General features: G+C 40.8%; 1 protein-coding gene across 1 annotated transcript in view; it reads left to right on the top strand.

Annotated features, from left to right (window-relative positions):
- TIMMDC1 (translocase of inner mitochondrial membrane domain containing 1) overlaps positions 1–20,397 on the top strand; it is a 31,082-nt gene extending 10,685 nt beyond the window's left edge. Inside the window, exons 5-7 of the mRNA XM_049877177.1 lie at positions 8,808–8,886; positions 12,463–12,573; positions 19,776–20,397. Of these exons, the coding sequence (XP_049733134.1) occupies positions 8,808–8,886; positions 12,463–12,573; positions 19,776–19,926 (341 nt within the window). The 3' untranslated portion in view covers positions 19,927–20,397. The remainder of the gene's footprint in view (positions 1–8,807; positions 8,887–12,462; positions 12,574–19,775) is intronic.
- Positions 20,398–22,425: the final 2,028 nt, after the last annotated feature.

Here is a 22,425-nt window from a genome sequence, read left to right on the forward strand (position 1 = left end):
TTTGATTTTCACTGCTCTAATGGCTAATGGTCGTGAGCATTTCCTCATGTATCTTAGTGACCTGGATGTCTTCTTTGGTGAAATGCCTGTTTATATTCTTTGCCCATTTTTTAATTGGGTTGTCTTTTTGTTGTTGAGGTTTTGCAGTATCTTGTAGATTTTAGAGATTAGACACTGATTGGATTTGTAGTAGCCAAAAATTTTTTCCCAGTTTGTAGGTTGTCTTTTTACTCTTTTGGTTATCTAGTTTCTCTTCTGGTATTTGTGCATTGTTATTTATGGTTTGTATTCTGTTTATGCCAAGTATTAGGACTCCTAGCATTGTCCCTATTTTTTCTTCCAGGATCTTTAATTGTTTTAGATTTTATATTTAGGTCTTTGATCCATTTTATTTATTATGGTTATATCCTCCTGGTATATTGTCCCTTTAATCATTAGTGTGCTTCCTTATCCTTTGTGGTGGATTTTCCTTTAAAATCTATTTTGTCAGAAATTAATATTGCTGCTCCTGTTCTTTTTTGATTGTTGTTTGCACAATATATATTTTTTCCATCCTTTGAGTTTTTGTGTTTTTAAGCCTAACGTGTGTCTCCTGTAGGCAGCATATAGAGAGATTGTGTTTTTTAATCCATTCTTCCACTCTCTGTCTCTTTACTGGTGCATTTACTCCACTTACATTCAACGTAATATGTACAGGTATGAGTTTAGTGCTGTCATTTTTATGTCTTTTTTTGTGTGTTATTGACAGTTTCTTTGTTCCACTTCATTTTCTGTGCTGAGTCGTTATTCTTTTTGTATTTCCTTTTCATCATTTTCATTCTTGTTGATTTTGTATATGCTGAGTCTTTATGTTTTTTGTGTTTTTTATTTTGGTGTATAGGATTGTTAGTTTCTTTTGTGGTTACCTTAATATTTACCCCTGTTTTTCTAAGTTTAAAAAATCTTTTATTTCTTTGTATCACCTTGACTTCGTCTCCATATGAAAGATCTGTGACTACATTTTTTATTCCCTGTTTTTTGTTTTAATGTTGTCATCTTTTACATAATGACATCTCTGTTTCCCTATTTTCAGTGTTTTAAGCTTTGATTTATTTTTGCAACTTCCCTATGTGGGTTGCTATCTGGTTGCTCTGTACTGTGTTCTAGTCTTGGGTTGTTATCTGATATTAATGGATTTTCTAACCAGAGGACTCCCTTTAGTATTTCTTAAAATTTTAGTTTGGTTTTTGCAAATTCCCTAAACTTCTCTTTATCTAGAAATGCCCTAATTTCACCATCATATTTGAGAGACAGTTTTGCTGGATATATAAGTTTTGGCTGGCATTATTTTCCTTCAAGGCTTTATATATATGTCATCCATTGCCTTCTTGCCTGCATGGTTCCTGCTGAGTAGTCTGAGTTGAGTCTTATTGACTTTCTTTTGTAGGTGATGTTTCGTTTATCCCTAGCTGCTCTTAAAATTCTCTCTTTATCTTTGGTTTTGGCAAGTTTATCATACTATGTCTTAGTGACTTTCTTTTGAGATCTACCTTATATGGAGTTCGATGAGTGTCTTAGGTAGATATCTTCTTATCTTTCACGATATCAGGGAAGTTTTCTGCCAACAAATCTTCAACAATTCTCACTGTATTTTCTATTATCCCCCCTGTTCTGGTACTTCAGTCACTTGTAGGTTATTCCTCTTGATAGAGTCCCACATAATTTTTAGGGTTTCATCACTTTTTAAAATTCTTTGACCTGATTTTTTCCTCAAATAAGTTGGTATCAAATGCTTTATCTTCAGTCTCAGTAATTCTGACTTCCATTGCTTTGGTTCTGCTCCTGTGACTTTCTATTGAGTTGTCTAATTCTGAAATTTTATTGTTAATCTTCTGGATTTCTGTTTGCTGTCTCTCTATGGATTCTTGCAGTCTGCTAAATTTGTCATTGTGCTCTTCTGTAATCTTCTTAAGTTCCTCTGCTGCTTTGTCTGTGTGTTGCTTGGCTCGTTCTGCATTTTGCCTAATCTCCTTCCCGAGCTCTTGAAGAGTTCTGTATATTAATCTTTTGTATTCTACCGTTGGCAATTCCAGGAAATTTTCTTCCTCTGGAAGATTTCTTGATTCTGTGTTCTGGGAGCCTCCTGAAGCCGTCATGGTCTGCCTCTTTATGTGATTTATTATTGGCTGTTGTCTCCAAGCCATCAATAAGTTATATTTATTTATTTCATGTTTGCTTACTGTGTCCTAGTTTCTTGTTTTGTTTTGATATGCCCAAATAGGCTGCTCATGAGAGCTAGTTTGATTACGGGCACCTTTGAAGCTCTAACGTCCTATCACCTGGTGGTTAGACCTGTTACTAGGTATGTGAACCCAGGAGTCCATTTGCTTTTCTAGTATGGTTGCAGCTCAGGTACCCAGACTGTCGGTCACTAAGTGTGTGGTACAGGCTGTCACCTACAGCCCTAGATGAGCAAGGGTGTTTGGTGTAGGCACAGGTATGGGGCTGCAGTAGAGGGTCACGTGTTGAGCAAGGCAGGGGGCTGACAGCAGCCCCTGAGTGTCTGGGAGGAAAGCGTGTCCCTGTTCCCTACGGTGCGTAGGTGGGTGGGTTTTGCAGCCAGACTATGGGCACCCAACGCTGTTGGCTGTAAGGACTGGGAGGCACCACTTATTCTTGGACCCATGTCATGGGTGGCTAGGTGTCATACGTGGAGCCACCAGTCCTCAGCCCCCTGATGTTGGTAGGTGAGGACTCTTCTTAATAGGCAGAGCAGTGTCAAATATCATGAACTTGCCTCTCTGCCATATAGGTGATACAGTTGAAGTCAGGCTTCAGGTATATACCATGTTGTACTGTGCTAAAGAGGGCCTACGCTGTTGAAATGGGCCCACACAGGTCTATGCAGGGGTGAAAGGCATTCAACGTCCATGAACCCCTTTTGCCTGTGCCTAGGCAAAGGAGCTGTGCCTGCCCTGAGTTCCTGGCTTAGGGGAGCCGGCAGATTATTTTTTCCTGTTTGTTAATTTGTTCTCTCTCTAAGGCTGGGAGAGTGGCTCAGGATGTGTGATAAGTCCTACTTCCGGCCCAGGGGACACAGCAATCTGTGGAGCTGGCTCGAGACCCAGTGTAGAGTGGGGAGGGGTCAGGTAAATGGGAAAGAGGTTTTTCTGAAAGGGGTGTGTTTTGATCTGCATGGTAGGTTAGACACATGTGCTTTTGCTGATTGGGCACTGCTTTTCACTGGTTCTGGAGGCGCGAGGAGACTGTACCACTCAGTCTCCTCTGACGTGGAAAACTCGCCCCAAGCACCACTGCTTGCCTCACCGCACACAGCTGATCTGGCCTACAGGGCGCTGCTTGTTGCTTCTGAACCGTCTCTCCGTCCGCCTGCCGCTCAGTCCAGTTCTTCAACTTTGCCTTTGATGTTCAGGGATCCTAGATTGTCAAATGTAATCGGTTCGCTTGTTTTTTTGGGTCTTTGTTGTAAGAGGGACCGCAGGAAGTGTCTGATTACTCTGCCATCTTGGCCCTGCCTCTGAAGTCAGTTGCTGATCTGGCCCCAGTGTACCTCTCTTTCACTCCAGCCTTAGGAGTCTGCTTGTATTTCCTAAAGTCATCATATTCTTGCTTCCTGTATACTGGTCCCTCTTATTGGACCCACCGTCCCACTCGTGCAAGTAGTTTTGTTTAACTCCGTCTTTATCATTCAAGGTTCAGATCATTTGTCAGCCTCAGCTTCTGCAAGGGGTCCTCCTTAGCCTCCATTTTCCTATCTTTAGGTCTGCTTAAGTGTCTCTCCCCTGTGTTTCCATAAAGGACTATAGTTTTACCAAAACATTCGTAACACTGTATCGCAGTTGTTCACCTGTTTTACTTCCCCACTAGATGACTTTTCTGAATTCAGAAAAAAATGTTTGTTGTTTATATCCCAGGCACTTGGTACATAATAGAGTAGAATAAATGTTTCTTGGTAGAATGTAAAAATAATTAGTAAAATAAGAATAAAAAATATATTGATGCATTATAATTTTTAACTTGAATCCACATCACTTAATGGCGTAACACTAATTTCCCCTGAAGTCAGAATCAGGTCAAGATGTCACCCCTTACCATTATCATTTGGCATTGGTCCGACATTCGTAAAAATATATTCAGTGCCTGAAATGGCTGAATGAAGAGCTTGACAAGTTCTCCCCCGCCCCCTCAAAAAAAAAACTGGACAGAGTTATCAGTAACAACTGTCTAAAGATGCTGGAAATTGACCAGAAGCATACACCAAATTGAGAAGCATTTATTCAGGAGTATCTGCTGAATCTTGGTGAGAGCAGTGGTAGTCTGTGGAGTTTTGGCCTGGGGCTTTTCTTACCCTCTAGCCCCCAGGTCCATGGTGCAAAGTGCCACAAGGGCAGGGCAGGCCAGGAGGGCCAGCAGTTCTGCTACTGGAGTGGACTTTATTTAGAGCAAAGCACAGAAAATTCCACGTCTAGAGGTGTTACTGGAAGCAGCTAACCTGAGGTTTTAGATGCACAGTGCTTAAGAGGTATGGCTGCTAACCAAAAGGTTGACAGTTTGAATGCACCAGCCACTCCTTGGAAAGCCTGTGGGGCAGTTCTGCCCCGTTTCATAGGGTTGCTCTGAGTCAGAATCAACACAATGGCAATGGGATTTTGGGGGCAAGTAATAAACCGACAGACAAAGCAGAAATGTATCAGGGTATCCAGGTAAGAAAACAGCCAGAGGGGACTTTAATAAGATCCTACCTATCCCTGGCGCTCTGGAAGGCTGTGACATGTGTAAGTATTCACACACACTCAAAAAAGACTGGTGAGGGCCTTAGTGAGCTACTTGTCTTTGGCTGAATGTGAGACCTTGCCAGTGCAGAAAATAAAAGCAAGGGAAGACTTGTAAACTGCATGAACTTTGAATGCATTCCCTGAGCCACAGACAGATACACTGGCAAAGGGTGGGAAACCTTACTGGCTTAAGATGTTTAAGCACAATCTCTGATGAATCATTGGCTGATTACTAAGCTAGGACAGTTCTGGGAAGCCAAACATAAAAATAAAAACTGAGTAGAGAGGATTTGCCCGGGCAAATCACTACATAAACAAAACCACAACCACACTGCTGAGGGTTGCAGGGAGGTTGCAACGTCAAAGTTGCTACAGTGTACTATCTAAAACATCCAGTTTTTAACAACAACGGTAACAAAAATTACAAGACATGCAAAAACAGAAAAAAAGCAGTCAGTGGGAACTGTCTTGGAGGGGGCCCATCTATTGGACATAGCAGACAAAAGACTTCCGAACAGGAAACGATGTGTAAAGATGACAATGACTAAATAGAGAATATTGATATCTTTTTTTTTTTAGTTGTACTTTAAATGAAAACTTACAGTTCAAGTTAGTTTCTCATACAAAAATTTATACACACATTGTTATGTGACCATAGTTGCTCTCCCTGTAATGTGACAGCGTGCTTCTCCTTTCCACCCTGGATTTCTCATGTCCCACCTGGGATTCAACCAGCTCCTGTCCCTTTTTGCCTTCTCATTTCATTTCCAGATAGGAGTTGCCCACTTAGTCTCATGTATCTATTTGAGCTAAGAAGCACTGTCTTCATGAATATCAGTTTATGTCTTATGGTCCACTCTAATCTTTGAAGAATTGACTTTGGGAATGGTTTCAGTTCTGGGGCAACACAGTCCAGGGGCCATGCCTTCTGGGGCCCCTCCAGGCTGAGTCAGACCATTAAGTCTGGGCTTTTTATGTGAATTTGAGCTCTGCACCCCACTTTTCTCCTGCTCAGTTAGGGACTCACTGTTGTGTTCCACGTCAGGGTAGTCATTGGTGGTAGCTGGGCACTATCTAGTTCTTCTGGTCTCAGGCTGATGAAGTCTCTGGTTTATGTGGCCCTTTCTGTCTCTTGGGTTAATATTTTCATTTTGTCTTTGGTGTTCTTCATTCTTCTTTGCTCCAGGTGGGCTGGGACCAATTGATGCATCTTAGATATCCGCTCCCTAGGTTTTAAGACCCCAGACACCACTCACCAAAGTGGGATGCAGAACGTTTTCTTAATTAACTTCGTTATGGCCGTTGACCCAGATGTCGCCTGAAACCATGGTCCCCACCCCTGCTACTCTGTCCCTCTAAGTGTTTGGTTGTATTCAGGAAACTTCTTAACTTTTCTTTTAGTCCAGTTGGGCTGACTTCCCCTGTATTGTGTGTTGTCCTTCCCCTCATCTAAAATAGTTCTTGTGTCTACTATCTAGTTAGTGAGTTCCCCTACCCTCGTAACCATCGAAGAATGTTTTCTTCTGTTAGACGACACATTTCTAAATAACCCATAAGTCGAAGAAGAAATCACAAGGAAAACTAGAAAAGTTTTGAGTTGAATTAATATGAAAGCACAGCATATCCAGATTTATAAATGCAGCCAAAGCAGTACTTCCAAAACAAAAAAACACAAACCCACTGCCATCATGTCAAATCCAGCTCAAAATGACGCTACACGACAGAGTAGAACTGCCCCATGGGGCTTCCGAGACTGTAAATCTTCATGGAGGCAGACTGCCACATCTTTCTCCCTGGAGCAGCTGGTGGACTTGAACATGTCAACCTTCTGGTTAGCAGCTGAGGGCTCAGCTACTGCACCACCAGAGCCCCTTAATCAGTACTTGGAAATTATGGTAAATTATGGTTATAAACCCTTAGAAAAGAAGAAAGATCTCAAACGAGTAATGCACACTTCCACCTTAACAAACTAGACAGTGAAGAGTAAACTAAACCCAAAGCTAGCAGAAGGAAGGAGGTAATAAAATTAGAGTGGAAAGAGACCATGAAGAGGGCACTTGTTCATAGTATGAGACCTGCAGTGTCCCTTTATGAGACCAGAGTGTCCCTGTAGTCAGCCTCAGCTGGGAATGTGTACATCAGGCGACTCGAATTTTTCGCTGCTCTGTGCGTGTCTACGAGTGACGAGGGAAGTGCGCCAAGTATTGATTGTGGGGTTACAGATTTTGGGGAGCAAGTGAGTTCACGAATAATGAGTCTGAATAATGGGACCTACTGTAAGTGAACGCGTAAGTGATCTCTGGGTAGAAAGATATAAATAGATAATATTTTTAAAGTATAAAACTAAACCATAGAGGAAATGGTTAACAGACTTGACTGCATGAAATTTTTAAACTTATCCACGTCATGAATACCATGTCGTTGTTGTTGTTCGTTGCCCTTGAGTTGATTATGACTCTACACCATTGGAGACACTAAACAATAAGCAACAGAGAAGTAATAATGTGTGCAGGTAACGTGTAAAGTTCCTCACACGTTAGAAAGAGAGGACCCCTCACCTGAACAGTGGACAAAGGACATGAGTTTGTAACTCACAGAAGTGACACAGCTGAGGCTTAAACCTAAAAAACTGCATTTCTGTGCTGATTTAGAGAAATGAAAGTTAAAACTTGATCCCATTTTTGGCCTCTCTAAACAGGAGAGAGAAAATGAGAGGATACAGAAGAACAGGCACTCACATGCTCTCCACGGGCAGCGAGATTTGTCCGCCCTTTTTGGATAGCAGTTCAGTAACAAGTCAAAAGCCTTAAGAGTGTTTATATCCTTTGACCTAGAAATTCCACTTTTATGAGTTCGTCCTAAGGAAACACATTTATAAAAAGATTATATACAGGAATTACCATCACACCCTTACTGAAAACAACCTCAAATACAAAAACCTAAGTGTTGGTCAAAAATTGTGATATATGCATGCAGTGGATCTGTAGGAAAAAGTTTTATGATATGGAATTTAATAACGTGTTTGGTTAAGATAAAAATTCATTATTTACAGCATGGCCCTGATTTGATTTTTAAAAATAATACGTTTGGAAAAAGATGAGATATATCCTCAAAATATATTCCTATCTCTAGGTAATGGGATTAAAGATGATTTTTATTGTGATTTTAGAAAGTTAAAAAAATTAATATATGGTATTTTTCATAATAAAAAAACGCAGGCATTATTTTAGAAGATGTTTCCACCTGAGACGGCATTGGTTGCCTTGTATTTGGGTGTAGGAGAAGAGGGTAACTAATGAACGTGAATGCGTGCCCAGTCCCAGTGGGAAGAAAAGAGGGTCTGTGCACCGGCCGCCAGGTGGCAGTGTAGGCCACATGGTACCAGCTGCAGGCCTGCCTGAGAGGTGTAGCGTTGAGCAGTACAGAAAGTGAGAGGCTGGGGGAAGGCCTCGTGAAGATTTTCTTTTTTCATTTAGGGAAAGGCTTTCCTGAAGGAAAGAAAGAGGCGGAAGGGAAGAAATTGCAGATTTTTAAGGAACGTGAGCAAAAACGAAGCCAGATGAGAAGATACTGGATCCATAGAATGTACTGAGGATTTAGCTTTGTAAAAAGGAGCCCTGGTAGCACAGTAGTTAAACACTTGACTGCTAACCGAAAGGTCGGAGCCTGGAACCCGCCAGCTGCTCTGCAGGAGAAAGATGTGGCAGCCTGCCTCCATAAAGAGTACAGCCTGGTAACTGGATGGGGCAGTTCCACTCTGTCCTGTAGGGTCCCTGTGCACAGGAATGAACACGATGACAGTGGGTAGCTTCGTAAAGGAGTGTTTCTTCGTTTAAGCCTGCAGAGTGAAGGAGAAGCTGGCTGTATGGGCATTTTAGATTCAGGAAATTCAGGTCGTGCTGGCGTGTTAATATCAGGTCCAGAAAGCTGACTTAAGGGTTTTGTCCTTTTTTAGAAGGAATTTTTAAAAATGGAATGCTAGTATTTAAAGATGACTTAATAAGTTAGCTTTTTTGGTTTGTTTTTAAATAGCTGTCACAGGAAGTCTTTTCAGAATAAACTTAGGCCTGCGTGGCCTGGTGGCTGGTGGTATAATTGGAGCCTTGCTGGGGTAAGTATTAACGTGGTTTGATTCTAAATTGACACAACTTCCTTAGAGTCTACAAAAATTCTCTAGGCTGGGAAACCCTACGGGGCAGTTCTACTCTGTCCTGTAGGGTCGCTGTAAGTTGGGCTCGACTAGATGGCAACGGTTTTTGTTTTTTTTAAGCCTGGGGTGGCTGTAGCTTTGATTGTCCAATTCTAATTCTACCGCAGTTGTTTATTTTACTTCCAGTTTTCACTGGGTAAAAACTGTTTAAATATCATTAATACCAGGAGCTATTCATAGTGTGAACAAAGGTGTTTAAAGGGAGTAGGGAAAAGGAATAAGAAACAGTTAACAAGCACATTCTGCTAAAAAAACTTTTAAATGAGATTTTGTTTATCTCATTAGCTTTTTAAATTTTTTGTTTTTGTGTTTAGTTTCCCAACTTTTTATTTTGAAAAAATTCAAGCCTACAGAAAAGTTGAGTGAATTAGTACATTGAACACCCACACGCCCGTCAACTAGGTTCACCGGTTGCTACCGTTTTGCCGTGCTTGTTGTAGATCTTTCTGTACATGTGTGTTATGTGTATATAAAGCCCCAGTGCCCTTCTTCCTTTTCCTTTTCCTTTCGGCTGAACCACTTAAGAACTTCTAACACTACCTCTAGATGCATCGGCGTGAATCTCTCTGGATGAAGAACGTTCTCCAGTGAAATCACACTGCAGTTACCATGATAAATAATTCAACAGTGATTCAGTACAGCTGTCTGATATACAGAAGCCCTGGTGGTACAGTGGTTAAAGCACTCGGCTGCTAACCAAAAGGCCAGCAGTTCGGACCCACCAGCCACTCTGTGGTAGAAAGATGAGGCAGTCAGCTTGCTAAAGATTTAAGCCATTACCCCGTTGCTGTCAAGTCGATTCTGACTCACAGTGACCCTATAGGACAGAGTAGAACTGCCGCATACCGTTTCCAAGGAGCTCCTGGTGGATTCGAACTGCCGACCTCTTGGTTAGCAGCTGTAGCTCTTAACCACTACACCACCAGGGTTTACCATAAAGATTGACAGCCTGGGAAACCCTATGCATCAGTTCTACTCTGTCCTGTACGGTTGCTAGAAGTCGGAATTGACTCTACAGCAGTTAGTTTTTGGTTTATGTAATATATGGTCCATGGTGAAATTTCCTCAGTTATCATGATACTGCCCTTTATCGCATTTTTTTCCTTTATCCAGGATCCAATCGAGTATTTTACGTTGCAATTCGTTGTGATATTTCTTAAGATTCATTTAAGCTAATTAGCCTTTTTCCCCCCAGAATGTTCCTCAGTTTTGTCTGATTATCCCTTCATGATTAGTTTCAGGTTAAATGTTTTTGGCAAGAATACAACACCAGTGAAGTTATAGTTCTTCTCCGTGTACAGCATCAAGAGACATGTCACCCATTCTAAGTGATGTTAAGTTTGATTAGTTGGTGTTTTTGTTTCCATGGCTGTGTGAGGAATTACTGAAGATTTAGCAGCGTAAAGCAACACTCAGTTATTACCTCACAGTTCTCTGTAGATTTGAAGTCCAGGTGGACTCAGATGGGTTCTCTGCTCAGGGTTTCACAAGACCAAAAGCAGGATGTTGGCCAGACTGGGATCTTCTCTAAAGGATCTGGGGAAGAATCTGCTTCCAGCTTTATTCAGGTTATTGACAAAATCCAGTTCTTTGAGGCCGTAGATCTGAGGTCCCATTTCCTTACTGGTGTCGGCCAGGGACCACGCTTTGGTCCTGGAGGCCACTTGCGTTCCTCCCTGTCCACTTCCATCTTCAGATGAGCAACGGCACATCAACTCCTTCTCATACTTCGAATTTCTCTGGCTTCCCTGCTGCCACTGGCTACAGAAAACTCTGTTGATAAAGGTCTTACCCAGATAATCTCTTCTTTGATTAACTCAAATTCAGCTGATTGGTAACTTTAATTATATCTGCAGTATCCTTTTTGCTTGTAACATAATCACAGGCATAGTAGCCCATCATATTCATAGTTGGAAGGTTAGGGCAGGAAATTTTAGGGGGCCATTTTAGAATTATGTGCTTGTCATGGATTGAATTACATCCCCCAAAAATACGTATATCACTTGGCTAGGCCATGATTCCCCATATTGTGTGATTGTCCACCATTTTGTCCTCTGATGTGGTTTTCCCATATGTTGTAAATCCTATCACTGTGATGTAATGAGGTGGATTAGTGGCAGCTCTGTTGATGACATCTGCAAGATTAGATTGTGTCTTAAGCCAATCTCTTTTGAGATATAAAAGAGAGAAGTGAGCAGAGAGACAGAGGGACCTCATACCACCAAGAAAGCAGTGCCGGGAGCAGAGCGTGTCCTTTGGATGTGGGGTTCCTGCGCTAAGAAGCTCCCTGTCCAGGGAAAGGTTGAGGACAAGGACCTTCCTCCAGAATTGACAGAGAAGGCCTTCTCCTGGAGCTGACACCCTGAATTTGGACTTGTGGTATTTGTTATAGCAGCACTAGATGACCAACACATGCCAATTACACTTGATGAAGGTAGTGTTTATCCAGTTTCTCCATTACAAAGATATCTTTTCCCCATTTTAATTAACAAGTAATCTGTACAGCAGGTGTGCAAATATCCTGCTCCGCAGCTATCTTTCACCTAGTAATTTTAGCATTCATCGATGACCCATGCTGCAGGTAGTTTTTAAAAGGTGGTTGTAAAATGTTGATTTGCTCCTTCTGTCTTTCCTTCTGTTTTTATCAATTGTCAATGTTTTAAGTAGAAGAGCTTTCCTCTCCCCTCCAACTACCCACCCCCCCCTTTTTTTTTGGCGGGGCACCTATGTATAGCCTTACAGATTCTCTCTCTTTTTTTTAATTCAGCAGGTCATATCCATTGCTGACATTATTTTTGTTGTCATATACCAGCAGGATTTGAAGAGAAAAGCTGAAGTTAGCAGCAAAAGTAATCTTTAAAATGAGGCTGCTTTAGTTGTAGCTGAGGGAATTGACATTATATCAGATTCAGGAGTTTGTTCCCTTTGAGAAAACACTGACCAAATCCTCTGCAACACTATAACAACTGTAATCTAAATGAATGTCTCAGTGGGTGACTATTGGCATTTTGGGCACCAGACTGTTGAATTTTAATATTTTGGTGGCCCCACTCCCCAAAATCAGTAGTATCCCTTCCTCGCAAATTAAAAATGCCCTCTACCTTTCCAGCTCCTACCATTCTAAACCATTAATCTCATTTCTGAGAAACCTGCAGTATAGAGCTACTCACTAGAACTTGACATAAATATACGTATTTCCCTTCTCGTCCTTATTTATTTATCATTCATGACTTAAAAAAAAAAAAAAGAGGCCAATTTATAGATCTGTTGTTTATACCAGTTAACTTTAGAGATTTGCAGTGATTGTTGTTCAGACCAGGAGAGAAATTGCCTCAGCGTTTTTTCTTTATTTGACAAGGACGCTTTAATTGTCAAATGTTGGCGTAGCTGTTTATGAACAAGTGGCTCAGTGGAGTTGATTGTGCCTTAGCTGGTCTCGTGGCTTTTTTCCTAAGCTTTCCCCTGCGTTCCCCTCAGCACTCCCATAGGAAGCCTGTTGATGGCATTTCAGAAGCACCATGGAGAGAGTGTTCAGGAGAGAAGACAGAAGGACCGACAGGCACTCCACACGCTGAAACTGGATGAGTGGTAAGGGGCATGCTAAGCCTGGGGAATCTGACTGTTTTGGCCTCATATGGTGATGGTCTGTTAACCACAAGTACTTTTAACTGCCACTCATTCAAAGAAGAGTTTATTTTCACCAAGACCTTAAACGGACTTTTTTTGTTGTTTTTAATTGTGCTTTACGTAAAAGTTTACAGCTCAAGTTAATTTTTCATACAAAAATTTACACACACATTGTTATGTGGCACTAGTTGCAATCCCTGTAATGTAACAACACACTCCCCCTTGCCACCCCGGGTTTCCCATGTGCATCCAACCAGCTCCTGTCCCTTCTTGCCTTCTCATCCTGCCCCCTGACGTGAGCTGCCCATTTGGTCTCGTGTATCTGCATGAACTAAGATGCATACTCTTAACGAGTATTATTTTATGTTTTATAATCTAGTCTAATCTTTGACTGAAGAGTGGGCTTCGGGAATGGTTTTAGTTCTAGGTTAACAGAGCATCCAGCCATGCCTTCTGGGGTTCCTCCAATCTCAGTCAGACCATTAAGTCTGGTCTTTTTACATGAATTTGAGTTCTGCACCCCACATTTCTCCTGCTCCATCAGGGTCTCTCTGTGTGTTCCCTGTCAGGGCGGTCATCGGTTGTAGCCAGGCACCATCTAGTTCTTCTGGTCTCAGGATGACGTAGTCTCTGATTTGTGTGGCCCTTTCTGTCTCTTGGGCTCGTAATCACCTTGTGTCCTTGGTGTTCTTCATTCTCCTTTGCTCCAGGTGTGTTGAGAACAATCGATGCAGCTTAGATGGCTGCTTGCTAGCGTTTAAGACCCCAGATGCACTGGCAAGCTTTTAAGCCCCCAAATGCCACTCACTAGAGTGGGATGCAGAACATTTTCTTAATAAACTTTATTATGCCAATTGACCTAGATGTCCTCCATTTTTTTTTTTAATAGACTTTATTTTTTAGAGCAGTTTTACAGAGTTCCTCCCACACACAGTTTCTCCTATTACCAACATATTATCGTGGTACATTTATTATAATTGATGAGCCAGTATTGAGACACTGTTACTGTTGATTCAACTTCTTTAATAGATAACAGACCTATAAAACCAAAAAACAAAACCCATTGCCGTCGAGTGAATTCTGACTCATAGCGACCGTATACGACAGAGTAGAACTGCCCCATAGAGTTTCCAAGGAGCACCTGGTGGATTTGATCTGCTGACCTCTTGGTTAGCAGCCGTAGCACTTAACCACTATGTCACCAGGGTTTCCATAGACCTATAGGTTTTTTTTTTATATATATAGATTATGTATTTATACTTGTATGAATTTTGTAAGATAGGTCCATTTCATCTAAGTTATCAAATTTGTGGGCATGTTGTTGTTAGGTGCTGTTGAGTCAGTTCTGACTCAGTTTGTGGGCATAGAGTTGTTCATAATATTCCTTAATTTTCCTTTTAACATTCATGGGATCAATTGTGATAGCCCCTCTTTCATTTCTGATGTTAATAAATTGTGTCTTCTCTCTTATTTTCCTTGGTTAAATTTTATCGATCTTTTCAAAGAGCCAGTTTTGGTTTTGTTGATTTTCTCTATTAATTTCTCGTTTTCAGTTTAATTGATTTCTCCTCTAGTGTTTTTTTTTTTTTTAAACTCCGCTTTGTTTGAATTTAATTTGCTCTTCTTTTTCTAGTTTCCTAAGGTAGAAGCTTAGATTATTGGTTTTAGATCTTTCTTTTTTTCTGATATGTGCATTTAATGCTATAAATTTCCCTCTAAGCATTGCTTTTGCTGCTTCTTACAAATTTTTGTAAGTTGTATTTTTGTTTTCATTTAGTTCAAAATGGTTTTTAGTCTCTAGAATTCTTCTTTGACCTGTAAGTTATCTAGAAGTATGTTTAGTCTCTAAATGCTTGGGGATTTCTATATTTCTGTTATTGATTTCTAGTTTAATTCTATTGTGTTTTGAGAGCATACTTTGTAAGATTTTATTCTTTTACATTTGTTAAGGTTTGTATTATGGCTCAGGACGCAGTCTGTCTTAGTGAATGTTCCCTGTGAGCTTGAGGAGAGTGTGTATCCTGCTGCTGTTGGACGCAGTATTCTGTATGTGTCAGTTAGATCACATTCATTGATGGTGCTCTTCAGTCCAGCTGTATCCTCACTGGTTTCTACCTGCTCTATCTGTCAAGTGCTGACAGACAGAGGGGTGCTGACGACTCCAGCCATAGTGGTGGACTTATCTGTTTCTTCTTGCGATTCTTTCAGTTTTTACCTCATGTATTTTGATGCTCTGTTGTTGTTAGGTGTGGAAACTCTGGTGGCGTAGTGGTTAAGTGCTACGGCTGCTAACCAAGAGGCCAGCGGTTCGAATCTGCCAGGCGCTCCTTGGAAACTCTGTGGTGCAGTTCTACTCTGTCCCACAGAGTTGCTATGAGTCGGAATCGACTTGATGGCAGTGGGTTTCATTTTTTTTTTTGGTCGTTAGGTGTATGCACATTCAGGATTGTTATGTCTTTTTGGAGAATTGACCCTATAATCATTATTCGTTCTCCCCCTTTTTCTCTGATGATTTTCCTTGCTTTGAAACCTGCTTTGTCTGAAATTAAAATAGTTATTCCTGCTTTCTTTTGATTAGTGTTAGCATAGTGTATCTTTCTTCGTTCCTTTATTTTCAGTTTATCAGTGTCTATATTTAAAGTGGGTTTCTTGTAGACAACATGTAGTCAGGTTTTATTTTTTATCCACTCTGATAGTCTCTGTTCTGTAATTGATATATTTCGGCCATTCAGATTTAAAGTGATTGTTGATACAGCTGCATTAACATCTACTGTATTTCTCAAAGGGCCCTGGTGCTGCAGTGGTTAGTGTTTGGCTGCTAATCAAAAGGTCAGCAGTTCGAATCCACCAGCCACTCCTTCAAGACCCTATGGGGCAGTTCTACTCTGTCAGACAGAATCGACTCTACAGCAGTGGGTTTCTATTTTTAACTGTTTTCTGTTTGTTGCACTTGTTCTTTCTTTTCATTTGGCTTTCACTCTTTTCTGCCTTCTCTGGTTTTAACTGAGCCTTTTATATGATTCTGGGAACCCTGGTGGCACAGTGCTTAAGAGCTGTGGCTGCTGACTGAAAAGGCCATCAGTTTGAATCTGACAGGTGCTCCTTGGAAGCCACGTGGGGCATTTCTGCTCTGTTCTGTAGGGTCACTATGAGTCAGAATTGACTCGATGGCAACGAGTTTGTTTTTTTTTTTCCTTTATGTAGACCCAGCGTTTAAGCGCTAGGCTACAAACCAGGAGGTTACCGGTTTGAACCTACCAGCTGCTCCCCAAGAGACAGATGTGGCAATCTGCTCCTGTAAAGATTTACAGCCTTGGAAACCCCGTGAGGCAGTTGTAGTCTCTGACCTATATTACTTTCCTTCTTTCTGAGGAACTTCTTTTAACAATTCTTGAAGGGCAAGTCTGCTGGCAACGAATTTCTTCAACTTTTATTTGTCTGAGACGGTGTTTCACTTTCATTTTGAAGGATAATTTTGTTGGATACAGAATAGGCTGGTGGGTATTTTCCTGCAGCACTTTAAATATTTTGCTTCACTCTCTTCTTCTTGCTCTTCTATAGGTATGGTGTTTTTTTCCTTCTGATATGTTAGAAGATTTTCTATTTTTGATTTTCCACAGTTTGAATATGATTTGCCTACATGTAGATTTTTAAAAATATGTGTCTTGCTTGGTGTCTTCTGAGCTTCCTGGATCTATGGTTTCGTATCTGTCAACAGTTCTGGAAAATTCTCAGTCATTCTTACTTCAAATATTTTTGCTGTTCCTTTCTTCTTTCTTACAGTATTTCTATTATGCATAGGTCACACGTTTTGTAATTGCCCCGTGGTTCTTGGCTATTCTCTTTAGCTTTTTCATTGTTTTTTTTTTCCTTTTCAGTTGGGGAAGTTTCTATTGACATATCTTCAAGTTCACTGATTCTTCTCTGGGCAGTGTCCAATCTAGTGATGGGCCCATTAAAGGCATTCATCATTTCTGCTGCAGTGTTTTTGATTTCTGACTTTTTCTTTTGATTCTTTCTTAGAGTTTCCTTCTCTTTGTTTACATTACTTGTCTGTTCTTGCATGTTGTTTACTTTTTTTAATTCGAACCCTTAGCATAATTAATAATAGTTATTTTAAATTCCTAGCCTGGAAATTCATTTATCTCCATCATACCTGAGTCTGGTTCTAGTGCTTGCCTTCTTGTCACACTGTATTTTTTTGCCCTTTAGTATGCCTTGTAATTTTTTTTCTTGAAAGCAGGGCATGTTTTTTACTTGTCGCTTTTTTTTTTTTTTTGCCTGAGCTAAATAGGCCTCTGGTGTGAAGTTTTATGTTTATCTACCTAGAAGTTAGGTTGTATCTTTTGTTTGCTGTAGCCATCAGAGGCTAAAGTTTCCTCTGGTATTCTTGTTTTTGTCTCCCCTGTTGTCCTGTAGAGCCCTGGTGGCACAGAGGTTAGGAGCTTGATTGCTAACCAAAAAGTCGGCCATTCGACTGGTGGCAGCCATTCCTTGGAAACCTTATGGTAGCAGTTCTACTGTGTCCTGTAGGGTCACTATGAGTCAGAATCGACTTGATGGCAGTGGGTTTGGTGGTTTTTTTTATTGTCTTTGGGTTTCCCCAGGGATGACTTTTTAAGTAAGACCTGAATCTCACAGTTCTCTCAGTTGTAATCCTGTTATGCAGGATCCCTGTTGATGTGGGAGTAAGGCATGGAGGGTCGGAAGACTATAATCCTGTGACGAGGGTTCAGCTCTTGGCGAGCCGCAGTCCCTGGGGTGTGGTCTTCATAGTGCTTCTAAGCTTTTATTTAATCACTCCTTAGGTGTGAGACAAAGGCTGGAGAGGACAGGAATCGGTATTTCCCTTCCCTCGCATTAATGGGTAGATGGGACTGAGCTGGGTATTTCCCTTCCCCCATTCCCCCATGTCAGTTTGGTTCTGGTAAAACCCAGGTTGATCAGACTCTGGTAAAATAGCCATTGTTAAGGAGAACAGAGTGGTCTGGGCATTTCAAAATGATTACTTTTCCCCTCTCATTGCCGAAATAAGGGGATTTTTCTCAGATCTTCAGAGCCTGGTGGGGTGCCAGCAGATGACATCTGCTGCCGCCTTGGTAGTTAAATTGATGAGCAGTCATTTTTTCCAGCGTTTTTATCTGAAATGTCCACTTGTGCTAAACACACACACACACACTCTCTCTCAGGAAATTCCTTAGTGTCTGTAGGCCTGCTGTCCAAGGACCCAAGGTCTACAGGAGAAAGAGCATTGATTTTGGAGCAAATGACGCCTTAAAATTTGGCTTTAAATCCCAGCTATGCTATTAATTCTCTGACCTTAGATATTTTCCTTAACTTTAAACTTTCCGTTTTCTTAGCCACTCTAAGGGAAACACTGGTGGTGTAGTGGCTAAGTGCTATGGCTGTTAGCCAAAGGTTTGGCAGTTCGAGTCCGCCAGGCACTCCTTGGAACTCTATGGTGCAGTTCTACTCTGTCCTACAGGGTCGCTATGAGTTGGAATCGACTCGATGACAATGGGTTTGGTTTGTTTTTGTTTGCCACTCTAAGGGCAGAATGGTACCGCAGCACTCAATGTATGCTTGTTTCATTCTTCATCTTCTGCATGGTCAGAGGGTAAGTGGGGTATGCAGATATCTAGATTGTAGGATGAAGCACTTAAAACTCTTAATGCCAGCATAAATTTGTTATTATGGAGAATTCAGTGCATGAAGGCATTAGCATATTCCTGGTTCTCCGGGTGACGTAAGAGACTTTTTTAAAAAGGAAGTTTTGAGAAAGGGCTTGGAAGAATACAGAAAACATACTGGATATTTGAATGTGATGTAGGAAGTAAAGGAAGAATTAGCATTTGGGAAAATACAAGTAATAACTGTATTTCAGTTAAAAAGAATAGGAAGTCAGAAAAACTAAAAAAGCTGATCAGTTATTTAGAAATGGAAAACCTTGAGAATGGGCAAGAACAATAACTTGAATTATAATAATGAAAGAATACTTTGGTTGGCAGAAGGAAATAGTGTCGGGAATGTAATATGTGTGTGTGTGTCTGTGTGATATTGCTGAGGTTAGTTAATTCAATAATTAGTAATTCTATGTCTGCTTCTTTGCTTAGGAATAACTAAGGAAATCAAACAAAACGAGAGTCTTAAAAATTGCCTCATTGAGTAGAAAATATAGAGAACTAGCAGTAGAGATATAGAAGAAGAAACGTCAAATCTAGTTGTGAGGAATTGAGAAGAAAGTTATATATGACCCCTTTTAAAGAAACCAAACCCGTTGCCGTTGAGTTGATTACGATTCTTCGTGACCCTATAGGATAGAGTAGAACTGCCCCATGGGTTTTCCAAGGAGCAGCTGGTGGATTCCAACTGTCGACCTTTTGGTTAGTACCTTTAGCTCTTAACCACTGTGCCACAAATGCTAATACTGTAGAAAAAGAACCGATCTATTATTTGGAGGGACCAGTCCCTGGAAAAGGACATCATGCTTGGTGACATAAAGCATCTGCGAAAAAGAGGAAGACCCTCAACGAGATGGATTGACATAGTGGCTGCAACAATATGATCAAACATAGCAATGATTATGAGGACAACGTAGGACTAGGCAGTGTTTCATTCTGTTGCACGTAGGGTCACTATGAGTCAGAGCCGACTTGACCGCACCTAACAACATTAGGTTGTCAGCAACATTATTTGGAATTATATTTTAACTCTTCATTAATACAGTATACATCTGTACTGCTGTCCTGTTTATCTCTTTCCTACCTATATTACCATTTTTATAGCCTTTGTCCAGTTCCTACAAGGACTGGCAACAGAAAGTTTTACAGAGAGGCAGTGTGGTCACATTCCCCTGGCTCTGAGGCAAGAGAAAACCAGGCAGTGAGGCTCACACCTCAGTGCAGGGTGCTTTAGCTCCCTCACATCACTCATAACTCTAGGACCCAGCATTCTGGGGTATCTTAGGGATCAGAGCTAGAACAGGTTAGGAGAGAGAAGAAAGTCAAGTTTTTAAAGTACAGATAGCAGTGTTTACTTCTGAGTTCTCCTACCGAAGCAGGGAGAGTAACAGTACTGTTTTTTTGTTTCTTTTTTTAAATCTCTGTGGGAACTAAAGAAATGGAATGGTACTTGATAATATCCTTTTTATCCTTTGATTACAGGAAAACCAGACTACAAATGACTGAGTTCATCCCTGAAGAGATTGAAAGTAGCTTACAGAAAAATCGATCTGAGGATGATGCTAAGAAAATTGAAGCACTGTTAAACCTTCCTAGAAACCCTTCATCAACAGATAGAGAAGACAAGGCCTAAAAACGTTCTGGACTTGAAAGCCACTGGAGAGTTGAAGGGAACTGTGTTCTCCTGTCCGCTGGCACCAGTGGTCGGGCCGCGACCCTGTCTAGTAAACGCTGGTACCTGTAGCAGCAGTGACTTAACTTTTTTTTTTCAACCAAGAATTGGGCTGTTGTACCCTCACTTTACTTAGCCTTAAATTTAAATACATATTTATATCTAACCAATAGGGATGTAAATATGTATCTAAATTTAAGGCTAAATAAAGTGAGGGTAATATATATTAATACGTATGTTAGTGTATGCCTCTTTTCAGTGGATTTTACAAAAGTAAATAAAACATTTCCCAAAATATCCAAGTTGAATTGTGCATGAATATATTTATCCATGTTGCCCTTTAAATGGTGCTCTGGGAGTCCCTAGGAGGAGGAGAGGAAAGAGGCAGGTAAGGCAAACGACCTGCGAAACCCTTTTGACCTTGAGACCTGAAAACAGTGTACGCTAAATGTATAACAGTGTTCAATTTCGTTTTATTAGAAATCGAAGATGCTTCCTGTGCCATTTGAAATAAAATACAAAGTTAACAAAAAGGAGGTAGATAAGCATTATTAAAGAAACAGCAGGACTTTGTTTCCTCTTAGTTAATTTATTATTAATATGGCTGACCAGCCATCTACCCTGTAGTATGCAGGAGTTACTTAGAAGAGATACACAGCCTCTACACTCCAGGAGCTTGCTGCATAAGAAGGAAGCTGTCCTGCAGATTGTAACTTTTACTAAAAGGGAAGAAAAAAAATTATCGAACTAAAATAAGTGTATCGAGTAGGAGAAAACTGCTAGTATTTTGTTTTGGTGTTAGAGTCTGTGGTGGTTAAGGTTGTGTGTCAATTTGGCTGGGCCATGATCTTTAGTGGCTTGGCAGTTATGATGTGGTTCGTCAGCTTTTTAATGACGTAATTAATCACCTCCATGATGAAATCTGTTGTGAACAGCCAATCAGTCGGAAGGGAGCTTCCTTGGGGATGTGGCATGCATCCGATATAGGTGGACTTTCCACCAAGGCTAGCTGGCTTTTGCTTGCTCTGGATCGTGCAGCTGGCTCCTGTTCATTTGACCTCCAGTTCTTGGAACTTGAGCTAACAGCTTACCTGCGTCTTACTGCCGATCTTGGGATTCATCGGCCTACACTGCCTGTGAGCCAGAGACCTCTTGTCTGACCTTCTGATCTTGGATTCATCAGCCCCTGTGGCTACATGAGTCAAGAAAAACCTCCAGCCTGACCCAGGAGCTTGGGACTTTCCAGCCACTACAACTGCGTGAGCCATTTCCTTGATACAAATCTCTCTCTATATGTATTTATACACTGCATTGCTTTTGCTTCCCTGGAGAACCCAGCCTGAGACAGACCCCTTTGTTCCTACTCAGAGGATACCGTTGTTCCACAGCAGCAAGATTTGTGAAGCAGCGTAGTGTAATGGCTAAAACTAGGGCTCTGGAGATAAACTAGGGGCTGTAGTTGCAGCCGTGTGGCTTAGTCACCATGTGACCTATGGCAAAGCCATTTTCCTTTAAGTGTCAGTTTTCTCACCTGTGAAGTGAAGTAGTACCTGCCTCTGAGTGGGTATTAAATGAAATGATGTATTTAAAGCCTTGAGCACAATGCCCTGGCACACAGGAAAACAGTTAATAAATATTGGTGGTTATAAGGATTTGGGAACCTCTGCACTAGGATATTGTCATGATTTGCACGTTACCACCACACTGCATAGGTATGTTTTTCTTAATTATAGTATTCAATTCATAAATTGCTGACAAATTAGCCTGCTCATTGTTTTATTTACACCCATATGTAGCTTAAATCCTTCAATTAGAAATAAAATTAGATGGTTACTTTTCAGAATTGTTTTCATAAAAACAGTTTATCAGAAAATAAAAGTAAAATATAACTTTTTAGAAAAGTAGTATTAACACATTTATCAAATATGATAAGCAGTAATTTCATGTAAGCCACCTAAAATTTGAGACGTGATTAGGTTGTTCCCTAAGTTTGTCCTCTTTGGTGGCGATTTACTTGGTGAAGTCTTTTTTGGATCATGTCTTGAGGATTATGAATCTTAACTAAATGCATCAATTCCTATTATCTTGTTTGTTTATTTAGGGCTTTAGAGCCCGCTACTGTTATTATTTCCAGTGGGTTTAGTGCTGGGGACAACTGTTCACGACCATGTTTCTGCTCCTCAGACTGTATGGCTGAATCTGCCCTTTTACAGCAGCCAAAATTAAACATTTTAAATTGAGCCACATTGGAGAAACTTGGTCAGCTCTTGATGTCTAACTCTAAATTTTCAGATGAAAATGTCTGATCGGCCCAGCTTAAGTCAGATCAACTCCTGTTCCAATGAAGTGTGAAGAGCAGCTTCAGAGAGGGAGGAGTCATGAGGAACATTGTAGGAACAACGGTTGGCCACTTCTTTCTTTTTAATTCTCTGCCGATGTCAGAAGGATTCAGAAATGCCA

The sequence above is a fragment of the Elephas maximus genome, chromosome 1 (genome assembly GCF_024166365.1).
Source record: "Elephas maximus indicus isolate mEleMax1 chromosome 1, mEleMax1 primary haplotype, whole genome shotgun sequence".
NCBI classification, from domain to species: Eukaryota; Metazoa; Chordata; class Mammalia; order Proboscidea; family Elephantidae; genus Elephas; species Elephas maximus.